The sequence below is a fragment of the Cornus florida genome, unplaced genomic scaffold (assembly GCF_030987335.1).
Source record: "Cornus florida cultivar Cherokee Brave unplaced genomic scaffold, ASM3098733v1 CherokeeBrave_3.0.0_Hap2_Chr02, whole genome shotgun sequence".
Lineage (NCBI taxonomy): Eukaryota > Viridiplantae > Streptophyta > Magnoliopsida > Cornales > Cornaceae > Cornus > Cornus florida.
The window spans coordinates 16,961,322-16,974,891 of record NW_026775572.1 but is presented as its reverse complement, the minus strand read 5'-3'; the positions used below and the strand labels follow the sequence as shown (position 1 = coordinate 16,974,891).

The window sequence follows — 13,570 nt, the reverse complement described above, 5'->3', positions numbered from 1 at the left end:
ATCTGCCATGGACACCCTCCACTGAGAGGTGCCATGGAGAGGATTACTGCCCATCAGGTACACATATATATATATATATATATATGGTCTTCCTTTTTAAGTGGGGTACAACTATATCAAATCTACATATGGAGGTTCCTCGCGAAATATTGTTCCCCAAGAATTACGAATAATCAATTTTGTCCTAGTACTAGCACATTCATACCATATCAAATTTCAAATATTGAATGATCTTAATTTATTTATTTTATCACGAATGATCTTAATTTAATTCAACAATAATATAACTTAAAAGAAGTTTCAAAGTAACAATTAAACACTCAAAAAAGTCTCAAACTTCAATTGTTCTAGCTAAAAACGTAAACTTTCATCCAAGGAACTGCATGGAAAGCTAACAATACCAATCACTCAATATATAATAAAAACCAACAGATCCATCCTTCAGTACCTCCTGGGAAAGCGATCCATAAACCTACCTGAGGGGCACTCAAATTGCAGGTGTCCTCTTCCCCCACAGTTGTGACAGATCAGCAAGGGGGCCATAAAATCCCGGCTCATATAGCCTGGCTGCATACAATCCCGGCTCATATGACCTGGCTGCTGGCAGTTTCGACATATAATCTCTCGATAACCACCACCACTGCGAATCCCAAAACCCCTCTCTTCTACAACATTCGTCTTCGGGCAATCTCTAATCACATGCCCCGAAATATTACACGAGTTGCAGACGGGATCATTTTGACAATCTCGTGCCAGGTGACCTGTCCTCCTACAGTTCTTGCATGCCTTGTCATTTGTACAGTCAGCTGCCATATGACCTTGCTTGAAGCAGTTATTGCACAACCTCAGGTCACCAGGTGACAGTGGAGGAGCCGTGCATTCTCTAGCACGGTGTCCTGCCTTACCACAAGTGTGGCAAATGCCCTCGTTTGGACAGTTTCCAGCCATGTGACCAGGTTCTCGACAGTTCCAACAAAGAGATTTCGTGGTGCATTCTGCCGCAATGTGCCTGGTTTATATTTTTTAAAGCATGGTAGAGACAAAAATTTAAGTAATAATATGAATAAATAAATAAATAAAATTTAAAAATAATAATAATAATGGTAACTTAACCTATTACAAAGACCTATCTTATTGTTTCAAGCTTCCCCAGTCTACTTATTGTCATCAAGATTGCTTGTCGGTAACATCACAATAAAAAAAAGTTCAAAAAATTTGCCCATTTCACTCTCATTGAAGTGGAACCGAATCCAGATGAACATGCACTCTATGTCGATTAGAGTGGTAAACTAATTATTATTTTTGGTTTTTGAAGATCTTGGGTCACTGTAACTGCCTAAGACCTCAATAGAAATTTAGTGGAATTTACCCATTGAATCATTAGAATTTTAAAGTAATATGTAAGGATGATTTAGTAAATGATATAAAGTAATATGTAAGGATGATTTAGTAAATGATATAAATAATTTGGTTGCAACAGGTTGCATTCTCACAGTAGAAATAGCATTACAATATCAGTTGGAGAAATTGGGGGAGAACAACTCTAAAAAACTGTCCAATAATGTTCTTCCCTTAAAAAAAATGAAACAATTCAAGAAAGGCCACATTTTCCTTCACTTCAAAATATTCCATAAGCAAATTCAAGCAATTGAATGACAGTGCACATTTGTTCCAAAACAGTGACAGTTAAGTGGCATTCTAGACATTAATGAAATGGCCTAAATGAGTAGGAGCAGTTGGATTATGCCCCTATATGGGCATCAGAAAACCGGAAAGATCTTGTGCAATCATAGAAAATAGGAAATTTTAATAACCACTTCCTAGAAAGGAAAAGCAGTGCAAACTTCACCAATGAAAGCTAAGGGAATCATTTGGTGGGTAAATTTGTTTAATTAAATGACTTGCACATGCCTAGAAATGAAGTATCGTGCCTAGAATTTGCAAAAACCAGAGGATGCAAGTATTCAATTTGCAAAAGTGCATGACAACGATCCATACCCGGGAAGCCCACAATTGTGACAGATTGCCACATTAGGGCATTCTCTAGCATAATGACCCGGCCGTTTGCAGTTCTTGCAAAGATTGCTCTGGCTGAAAGAAAACAGATCAAAATTATGTCTCGGCAGAAAAAATAACACAGTAAAATCTTTTCCATCCAAAACACAAGCTTTGGAAAACCAGTTGCTTGATTCCTCGAGATGCTTCAGGTGAAACACAGCATAACAGCAGCAAAACAATAAAAGAAATATTGGCAAAAAGAAAGGATGCCAAAATATCAGTAAAACAATCCTGTAACAACTACCCCAAACCCACCACAAATAAAAAAGATAAAAAGAAATACCACCAAGGGGAAGGGACGGAGAGGTGCTAAGTTCTTGCAAGAAAACAAAGAAACGAATACATAAAAACTGTCAATCAACAACATTGAGAATGTAAAGATATTCACTCATATTCCATTGAGCATGAAACATTTATATGGATATTCCCCAACTATCAAGCACACATAATACAGTAATACACGTGTTAGCACTATACTTTCTTCTCTCCTTTAAAAAAAAAAAAAATAAAATAAGATAAAAAGGGAAAAAAAAATTCTGTGGCCCAGATAAAGTTACAGACTACATAACATGTCAACCAGATCATGTACCAAATTCACACTTGCCTAATAAAAATTTCAAATAACCTTTCAATGCAACACTTTTAACAGTAATGCAAGTTTTACTCTGCTATCTACTTAAAATATAGGAAACAATTATAACAACGAACTAATACTATGCGAATAACAATAAGCAATTTAGGAGAGTTCAACTTCAAAGACTCCCAGACACATTCATACTGAGAGATATTAACTGTAGCTTAACAATCATTCAATCACTAACAGAACTCACAAATTAGAGATCCTTGCTTCACAACCAGCATGGCGTTGTACAAATGCTAAAAATGAAAAAGGAAACAACAAATAAATGATTAAAAACCAAACAACCTGAAACCCTGACGTGACTCCCTCTTGTAAGGTGCAACACGATGGGAATAACGTTCAGTACGGACTTTGCGATCCAGCGGGCTCCTGCTCCTGCTCCTGCTGTCTAAGCTCATATTCAAAACTATCCCTATCAACACCAACCACCACTGATCAGGAACACCACCACCTCCACCACCACAGCCGCTGCCTCCTCCCTGTCCACATTACAACCACACACCGAAGACTATATCCATGAGTCCAATTCAAATCCCTACTTTCCCCTTCATGACATAAAACACCAAACCCAACAATACAAAACATATATATTTCAAGAGAGTGCGGGTCTATGAAGACCCCAGTTCTTCAATTCCATCCTTGGTAAGAAATTCTATAAAATCTATTATTCAAAGTTAGTCCTAAAAACCTAATACTTTGAAAATATGGTATACCCAAACTCCTAACTTCACAGCATACCATCCAACGTATGGAAAGACTTTCAGTTACAACATTTTGAGATTTAGAAGTTCTGAGAAAGAATCCATAAAAAAACCGGCACCATCAGTTTCATTTAAAAAATAAAAAATAAAATAAATAAATGGAAGAAATTAAGTAACAAAATAGAAATTATAACCCAATCAACACATAATAAGAACTTTCTTATTATCATGACAAGATTAATTTTTTAACAATAGATCTCTTCAGACACACAGTTAATTGAAGATAGCGGTATAGCACAGCAGGAAAGATAGCAAAACTTGCAAATAAAATGGTTCCTCTGGTAAGTGATTGCATTCACAACCCCCACACAACGCAATCAACAAGACTTGATCCAAGCTACTTGGTTCACCTACATTATCCCTCATTGCCATCCACAAATCTAAAACAAAATACACATCCAACTGCAGCATAGACCATTGCAGAGCTATTCTTTTCTAGAAACCTGCGTGCTCTCTGAATAATTCAAAATTTTAATCACGACATGAGGAAATGAATAAAAAATTGATCCAATGATCTAAGCTACACCTACATGATCCCTCATTGACATCCACAAATCTAAAACAAAATACACATCCAAGTGCAGCATAGACCATTGCAGAGCTATTCTTTTCTAGAAAGTAGAAACCTGTGTGCTCTCTGAATAATTCAAAATTTTAATCAAGAAATAAGGAAATGAATAAAAAATTGATCCACTTGAATTTGGAATTAAAAACCAACTTAAATCAAAACCATAAGTAATTCTTGTTTACTCTTCAAATTATAGATTGATCATCCATATTCAAATTGAAGCCCAAAAAGACTTGTTAGGACCAGATCTAAACTTTGAAAGCATAAGTTGTCAAGAAATCTAATTCTCTTCCGAAACTGTCTCTTCCAAAACTGCCCATGGGGCATTCCATCTATTGAAAAGAACAAATGTAAGTTCAAACTTCTACAAAATTTCTATCCTCCACCGACCCCCAACGAGCATTGTTCACGCTCACAGTCTCGGTCACTCTTTCGGATGGCACTAAGACAACAAACTTGTGGCGTCGCATGTCAATGGTGCTCCTACCAGTTTTTTCTCTAGCTCGAGGGGTTTGAGACAAGGGGATCCGCTTTCTCCTTTCTTGTTCCTGTTTGTGATGGAGGCCCTAAGCAGATTGATGAGCAAGGCTACTAAGTTGGGGTCTTTGAGAGGCTCTCAGGTGGGCAGGGATGTTGCTCCCCAGTTGGAGGTCTCTCATTTGATGTTTGCCGATGATACTTTGGTTCTTTGTAATGCGAATGTATCCCAGCTTCGTTATCTGAGGTGTGTCCTGATCTGGTTCCAAGTTGTTTCTGCCCTTAAGGTGAATGTGGGTAAAAGCATTTTGGTGCCGGTGGGAGAGGTTCCTGAGATTGAGTTTTTTGCTGATATTCTTGGTTGTCGTACTGGCTCTTTTCCCATTTCTTACTTAGGGATGCCTTTGGGGGCCCCATCAAGATGTGTTGGGGTTTGGGATCCTGTGGTGGATAGATTTGAGAAGAGGTTGGCGGGTTGGAAGAAGCAGTATCTCTCCAAGGGAGGTCGGGTCACTCTGATTACGAGCACGCTTTCTTGCCTTCCTACTTATTTTATCTCTGTGTTTCAGATTCCCTCTTCAGCTGCAGAAAGGATTGAGAGATTGTAACGTAATTTTCTGTGGGGGGTAGAGGCGAAGAGTTTAAGTTTCATCTGGTTTGTTGGGATCAGGTGTGTAGGCCAATTCGTTTTGGTGGTTTGGGTCTTAGAAGACTGGTGCCTTTCAATAAGGCTCTTCTTGGTAAATAGTTGTGGAGATTTGGGGTGGAGAGGCATTGGCTTTGGAGGAGGGTCGTTGCTTGTCGTTTTGGGGAGTCTAGAGGAGGGTGGTGTTCTATGGAGGTGCGTGGCCCTCAGGGTGTGGGAGTTTGGAAAGTCATTCGGAAGGGATGGGATGAGTTTTCCAAACACGTTCGTTTTCGCATCAGGGATGGTAGGAGGATTAGTTTTTGGGAGGATATGTGGTGTGGGGATTCTCCTCTCGCCATCTCTTTTCCTCATCTTTTTAGGATTGCTACGGATAGGCACGCCATGGTGGAAAACTGTTATCATCTTCATAGTGGGACTCTTGTTTGGGATTTTCGATTCAGGCAGTTGTTTCAGGATTGGGAGATTGAGGAGGCCATTCGTTTTTTGGAGTTGTTGTATCGCCAGAGGATTGTGGATGGGGTTTCTGATTGTTGGTCCTGGGTTGCAACCTCTCATGGGCGCTTTGAGGTTAGATCATTTTTCAGATGCCTCACGGATGTTACTAAAGAGCTCGCTTCCCTTGGAAGGCTGTTTGGCACTCTAAGGCTCCTCTCAAGGTGGGTTTTTTTGCTTGGACTACTGTTTTGGGAAGGATCTTAACCCAGGATAATTTGAGAAGGCGAAATCAGGTGGTGGTCAATCGTTGCTATTTGTGTCTTCGGGATGAGGAAACTGTGGATCACCTTCTCCTCCATTGCACCATGGTTAGAGATTGCTAGAATTTGATGTTTGGCTTGTTTAGGATTCTTTGGGTTATGCCTGGATCCGTTAGAGGGTTGATTGAGGCTTAGAGAGGTTGCCATGTGGGGCCTCACATTCTGGATGCTTGGAGGGCTACGCCTCTTTGTGTGTGGTGGTGTATTTAGCTCGAGAGGAATAGAAGATATTTTGATGGGAAAGAGTTGTCGATTTCTACTCTTAAATTCTCTATTATTTCTACCCTTTTTTGTTGGGTTTCTGGGAGATGTCCTAGATCTTTAGAGGAAATTGTCGATTTTTTGGCCTCTTTGAAGGCTTAAAGGTCCTTGGTGGCCTTGTGTATATCTCCAGGGCTTCGCTCCCCTTTTGAGCGCTTTTATAAAATTTTCTTACTTATCAAAAAAAAACAATACACAAAATACACTACAGATGATGCTCACAAGAATATACAAAATCATTAAAAGTTTCTGAAATAATAAAAACAAATGATTCAAATAATAAACAAAAAACAGCATCGACCACATTCAATGTTGTCAAAACAATTGCTTCAGGCATATTATTCCACGATTCTACAACAATATGATATAGCAGTAGATCAATAGATATCAATTATATATATAATCAATACAAATTAATCATTATCATCATCGTTGTAATAATTGATTCATAATCTCCAGCACATCTTTTGTTTAGTTTAAAAACAAATACTCCGTTTAACCAAAATTTCCCAAACACTTGATCCATGAAACCTATGATGTGCTTAGAAGAAGATGGTATGTTTGGAGAAGAGTTATGTTCATTCTGATGCTCAAATTGGCAGACGGCCAAATATAAGCGAGACGACTCCAAGTTGTCTTGAAATATGACACACGTATCATTGATATAACAATGCTAAATTGCTATTCGCATATCTGTTGTCATGATATCCAATCGAGGCCCTTCAATGCAGTCTTGACTTAGCCAGGTTAAACTGGTACCGGTTGATCTTTGAACCTTGATAGTCTCTAGTAAGGAGCGTGTGTGCATGGCACATGCCACAAACCATAACCAAATTATTTTCCCTTATGGTATCAGAGACGTGTATACTGGTAGTAAACACGATAAACCAAGGGATGCATCTTCCTCATCATATCCGTATTCATGCATCCATCCACTACAACCATAAGCAATGTTGCTTCCAAAAAATCCCTAACAAGTAATTGTCATTTCAAGCAAATCCACCAATTGTTGGAACATACAGGAAGCTAAAACACAAATGACAGTTAATATAGATTTAACTCCATCTCCCAAGATTACCTACCACTCATCATGGTAAGGGAGAAACTATAAGCTAATAGCAAGTATCATATTTTGGGCATAAGCCATACAAATTTTGACATGTCCAGATATGACAATAAGTACCAAGCACTGAAATTCGGTAATTAATTCCGCCAATTTTATTAATCCACCATACATATGTTGACTTACTTTCTTATATACAGTTTTAAGTGCTTAACCTAAAAAGGCCAGTATCTTGATGGCTACTTCTGGGGTAACCTAGGCCAATCAATCAACTGTATTTTGAGAAATCATGAATGACAAAAAATCCAGACCCTTTCTAACCTTTTGGTCTTGATGTAAATAAAAAGCACGGTGTGGAACTAAGCACAAATGCGTACGCTTCCAATGTTGTTGGAAGAAACCAAAAGTAGCAATCCCTAGAGAAGTGGAAGGAAACAATGTCAACTCCATCAAGTTGATCCGGATTGTTATGGAAGTTCTTGAAGCCTTCCCAATCTTAATAACCAAACCCAGTAAAGCATTTAGATAGCAACCAAAAGTTTTGCTGCTACAGCCATTATTAGCCACCTTATAACTGGTTACACCCCCCTATTTCAGAGGACTCCAATGCATGTGCACACTTCACCCACATTGACTTATAAGGCTAAACTGAGCATATTTACTTGATTCAAGTACGTAAACATAAAATCCAATTCACTGGCAAAAAGAAACGTTTGATGTGGAAGGACTCTTGTAGTTAGATGTGCTAGTAGGCCTTCATTCCTTCAAAATTTTCTCATAAACCATTTCCTCCATGATGACTAGAGCAACTAGCATTCTGAAATACCCAACTACAAATGCTTGAAGTTTACTGCCTCTTAGATGCACCACAGACCCAAAACCTTCGCTAATTTATACACATTCTATAATATCATTAAAACTAGAATATGCAGAATCAGTTTAAAGACCAACCTTCTTAGGAATCAAATGGTTGGAAGCTGTTCAGATACGTACCAAAATAACCAAATGGATGTCAACAAATTCTGCCTTTTTGGACGGAATTTGAAACAGGTAAAAAATGGTATATGAAATTCATGGATTCCAAATCCCATTTCCAATTTCGTGATTCCAAACAACACATTAACGTTGTGTTTGGAACCATGGAATTTGATGGGATTTGGATTTGGAAACAAGATGCTTGAGAATTTGTACTGTTTGGAATCATGGAATTGAAAATTAGACTTGGAATCCATAAGATTTCAAATACCAATTTTTACTTATATCCAATCCCATCCAAAAAGGCAGGATTTGACGGGATTTGAAACACACATGACATTTATTTATAATATTCCTTATTTAACCCTATTAAATATCTCCACTGTCTCCCTATCTCTGATGTCTTCCTACTCTATCGTCTCTATAAATCTTATTTAACAAGCGTCTTCCTACTCTCTCGTCTCTGTATATCCCCTATATAACATCATTCCTCCAATCTAAATATATATATACGTATATGTATATTCCTTTGAGTCTGTGAATATTCTACTTTTAATTCATTTTTTTTTATCATCCTCCAACCATTAGAGTCCTAAAGCATAATATCCAGGTTAGTTAGTGAAATATCCAACCATGAGTCCAGAGCATATTCAGGTTGGTCAGTAAATGGTTTGTCTTGGTTAGGTACTCCTAAGCATATCCAGGTTGGTCAGTAAACTATGATTTTCTATATAATTATATTTTAAAACCAATATTCTATTTATTTTTAATAAAGGCAAAGATGGTATAATTTTATTTTCATTCCAAATTCCTTTTTACATCCAAACTAAAAAAAGGAATTCCTTTCCCTCCTAATCCAATTTGTTCCAAACATGCCTAAAGGAATGGGATTTGATGGAATTTCAAAGGAAAGTTTGAAAGCTAAACAAGTCCCGGAAATTTGAGAGGATTTTATGGAATTTGGGAAATAACTTCCTTATCTTAAAAGACAATTTTTTAACTTACCAATCTTGCTCCTTTACAAACCTCTTCTTCTTTAGGGCTAAAATGGTACAGAAATTTATTTCCTTTTCAATTCATTTCATTCAAATTTCATTTTATTCCAAACACACAAAGAAATTCCTTTTTAATTTCAATCCAATTCCTTTTCCATTTCCAATTCCAAATTCCAAAAAAATTGGTTCCAAACAAAGCACGTAATAACTTTCTTGCATTTATTGAATCATCTTGGTCCTTTGGAATTTTGGATTATAGTAGGAAAGAAACTCCTCTGCTTCATGGTACCAACAGTGCCTCCTACAACTATTTGATCCAGGTTTAGAAGATTCAATAGACATACTTTTGACTAGTTTTTTTATAAAAAATAAATAAATAAATTTCCAATTCTGTTACTACATTCTGGTCTTGATAACCCCAAAACTTTTCACTTATTTTATTCAGTTTTTCTAGTCTAGGTATGCAAGCAACCAGTCTTGCTTGTACATTATGCCTAGAACATGTAGTGTGGTGTCTTTGCATCCTGCACGAAATATGAAACTTAGTTGTCTAAAATAATTTATTTCCAGATATTTTTACGTGTACTATTCATTAAAACCCAGCCAATGTTATTTATGAAAATTTATATTTCCTAGTACGACTTTTAGAAGTACAATACAATAATGCATGCTTAAGAGCTGCGCATGCCACATGACCCCATAAAATAAGTACACACGAAAAGTCACAACACTACTGTGTCTATACAAATTTAGAGCCACAAAATATAAGTACGGAATAATCACCACGAACCAAAATATATACATGTATGGACCAAAAATGCGAGAAAAGCTAAACCCCACCATCAATAAACTTCGATATCAATTCCTCACGAAAAACTCAAAAAAATTAAAATAAAATAAATCATAAATGACCGAGAAGAGAAACCCTAATTACGAGTAAAATTAATCGCCAGAAGAATACTAATAAGTAATAACTTAACATATTCATAAACTTGCATGAACTTTTAAATGGATATGAAACAACCCTAATAAATCCGAAGCAAAGTGAGAGATTATTCCATAGATATAGTTAGAGGAAGAAACCTGCCGGACGGCGCAATAACGGTCGTCCTCGGGCTTGTGTTGATGCTTTTGAAAAGAAACTATAGTACGAACGGATCTGTCAGGGATAGGGTTAGAGAGAGATTATATAGAGAGACAGATAGAGGAAAACCGCTGAATCCTTTATCTGGAACCGCCCCGGTCCACCTGCTTTTTTCCTCAAAATAAATTAGGATAACAATACTGTATTAATTATAGCCTTATTTTATTAATTTCAGTAGTTTCGCCACAAAAGTCTTTTTATAGAAAAAATGTGATTTTTTATAATTTACTACTAATATTTTGTATACTTTTTCTACTAAATATATATAATTAGATATTATATAAATTTAAATTATAAATTTAAAAAATTTTGAGTAAGTTATATTGACCTTATTTGAAATTTGGACAAATTACACATTAACTTTTATTACTTAAACCTTCTTTGTAACCACACCCCTGTCGTTAATAAATATTAAAAAAAATTTATTAAGTTATCATATTCTTGTGTTAAAAGATCTCAATAATCTTATATGAAATGACAAAAAATACCATAAAATATTTTTAAAATGTAAAATAACAATTTTCATATCAATTTCATATTATTAAATTTTATAAAAATTAATTTTCTATTTTTGTAAAATCCTACATTCCCCTATTAAAAAAAAACCCTTCATTAGATAATATAGAACAGAATCAAGTAAAGTTATAAATCTAGCCATGATTAGGACGTAAATTTCCTCCTTTTTACTGATAAATATAATCAAAGTTAACTTACAAGTCTACAACTGATGAACAAAGTTTTCCTGTATATTCGGTTCATTCTATATCCTTATTATTGAATGCAATGAACAATTTTGTATTTATTTATTTATTTGTTTTTTTAACAAAATCATTTTTCTGATTTTATTGCCAAAACAGATAGATTATTTATCATCAGATGAAATTTAAGAATTTAAAAGTTATAGAAGAAGAAGAAAAAAATCCAAACTCAAAGCTTGCAACACAAAAAAAATAAAATTACCATCACCATTAATATTGAAGGAAGCTAAATACGGAGATTATGAAAATGCAGGAAACTGAAAACATTAAAGATTAGAGAGGGAGAAAAAATATATATATAGTTCCATATATATCTAAAAAGGTAGTTGTGGTATTTGAAAAAAATAATTATATAAAATTGGAGTGTAGAGTGCCAATATTACCTCCCAAAATTAATTATAAATGAACGACAATAACATTTCATACATAATTTTATTGTTGATGTCTCTCTAGGTTTTTCTAAATTTACCATTTACATAACAAACAAAAATAAATAAATAATTTGAATAATATAAAAAATAAAAAGAAGAAGAAAGAGAGGAATACATGCTTCACTTTCGCAATTCATGCACCTTAACTATATGTTTATTGACCACTACAATGAGAAAACATATTTGGTAAAAATTTTAAGGGTAAAATACAACACCAACTCTATATACAAGTTGACCTATTTTTGTAAATAACATCCCTTTCTTATAAATTGGATCCAAACAGACCCTTAAAAATTGTAAAAAGTGAAAATTGCCTTTTAATATTTTATTAATTTAAGTTATAAAATATCAAAATCCTTAAATGACATATTTACCCTTATACACTCATTACACATATATATATATATATATATATATATATATATGCATATGTATATATCTATATGTATATGTATTACTGTAGACCCCAAACCACCATACACCCAAACTCCAAACATCCACCTTCACACCTTCCAACCACCACCACCGCCTGACTTGGATCACCCACCACCACTACCACCTTCCTAATGCGCCCAAAACAAGCCACTACCACTTCTGCTTTCTTATTACGCCCAAAACGAACCCACCAATTGACCCACGCTACCACAACTCCCATATAAGAGGTGAATCGGATTACTATGCTCCACCACCACCGCCACGATGGCAACCGAAGTCAGAGGAATATAACTACTCCAAGAATGAACCGAGCACACAACGGCAATCATTTTCCTCGTCTATATTGTCTTCCCTACACCCACTGCACGCGCCACCGCGGAGCTCTTTACAATAACGCCGGAGAATGTGAAGTAGTGAGGGGTAGGGATCGATCCGTAGAGCTATTTGCAATTGGCGATTCTAATAACACAACCAGATGAATCAGAAGCGACCACCACCACCGTCGATCAGAAGTGGCCACCACCACCACAATCGAGCAGAAGCGACGTTGATGCCGAGGCAAAATCCAAGGGTTTAAAAATAGTCCCTCGCTTCCGAGACATAGAAATCAAAACGACGCTGTTAGCAGATCCGTTATGACCTCGCGCCAGTTAATACCTGTAGACACTAAAATTTTAGTGGGCTTTGGTTTTGACAAATGGACCCATTAAATATGGGCCTAATGTTTAATTAAGTTATTTAATTGGCCCAAACTTGGTCCACTTAAATTATTTAATTAGCCCAGCCCAGATGGTTAAATAAACAGATAATTATTCATAATAAAATATATTTGGAATAATTATTTTTAAGGATAATTATCATAATATAACCGGCCCGGTCCAGTTATAATTTTATCTTTCCTTATCAGGAGATGACACGTGTCATCATCCTATCAACCCTAGAAGTCTATAAATAAAGGCCTGGAGGAAGAAGGAAGGGACATAAATTCGGAGTCAAATAATCTAGAGACTCAGAAATTTAGAGTCGAAATCCAGAGACTCAGAAATCCAGAAGGTCCAATAATTGAGGAAATTAGAAATCCAGAGGCCCAGAAATCCCGAGAGCAAACTTGAAAGCGAAGAACACCAAACACATTAAAAGTCGTACCGTTCTTCACCAAATTCAACAAATCCTCTTTGAAGATGAAGAACAACAAGCACATCAAATCGTGCCCTTCTTCATCTAAATTCCATGGTGATCAACAACAAGCACAGCCAAAGACATGCTGTTCTTCATCCAAATTTCACGGTGATTCAAAATCAAGCTCGTACAACCCTTTGATCCAACCAACCAAAAAGGAGATCGAATCAAAGGACTTTATTCTTTGGAATATTATTACAGATGATTGTACTCCATCTTTATAAATTAATAAAATATTCTATTTGCTCCCAATTTTGTTTTTATTGCAGACTACAAAATTTATGTGTACAAATTTCTGGCACGCCCAGTGGGACATCATCTGCCTCTCATCTCTTTCCCCTACATCAAATCATCAACAAATTCATCGTTAGATTCTATGACTTCCAATAAGATTCAGATGAAGAGCAAGAATACTACCAAA

At 36.0% G+C, this 13,570-nt stretch overlaps 2 protein-coding genes across 2 annotated transcripts; one reads left to right on the top strand and one right to left on the bottom strand.

Annotated features, from left to right (window-relative positions):
* Positions 1–262: 262 nt before the first annotated feature.
* LOC132293943 (zinc finger protein GIS2-like) lies at positions 263–10,471 on the bottom strand. Its single transcript, XM_059791621.1, has 4 exons — positions 10,286–10,471; positions 2,984–3,177; positions 1,999–2,091; positions 263–1,009 (listed from the first exon to the last, which is right to left on the bottom strand). The coding sequence occupies exons 2-4, from the start codon at positions 3,094–3,096 to the stop codon at positions 442–444; spliced, it is 774 nt and encodes a 257-aa protein (XP_059647604.1). The 5' UTR covers positions 3,097–3,177; positions 10,286–10,471; the 3' UTR covers positions 263–441.
* Positions 4,585–5,112, top strand: LOC132295721 (uncharacterized). The gene has a single exon (XM_059794013.1). The coding sequence runs from the start codon at positions 4,585–4,587 to the stop codon at positions 5,110–5,112; it is 528 nt and encodes a 175-aa protein (XP_059649996.1).
* Positions 10,472–13,570: the final 3,099 nt, after the last annotated feature.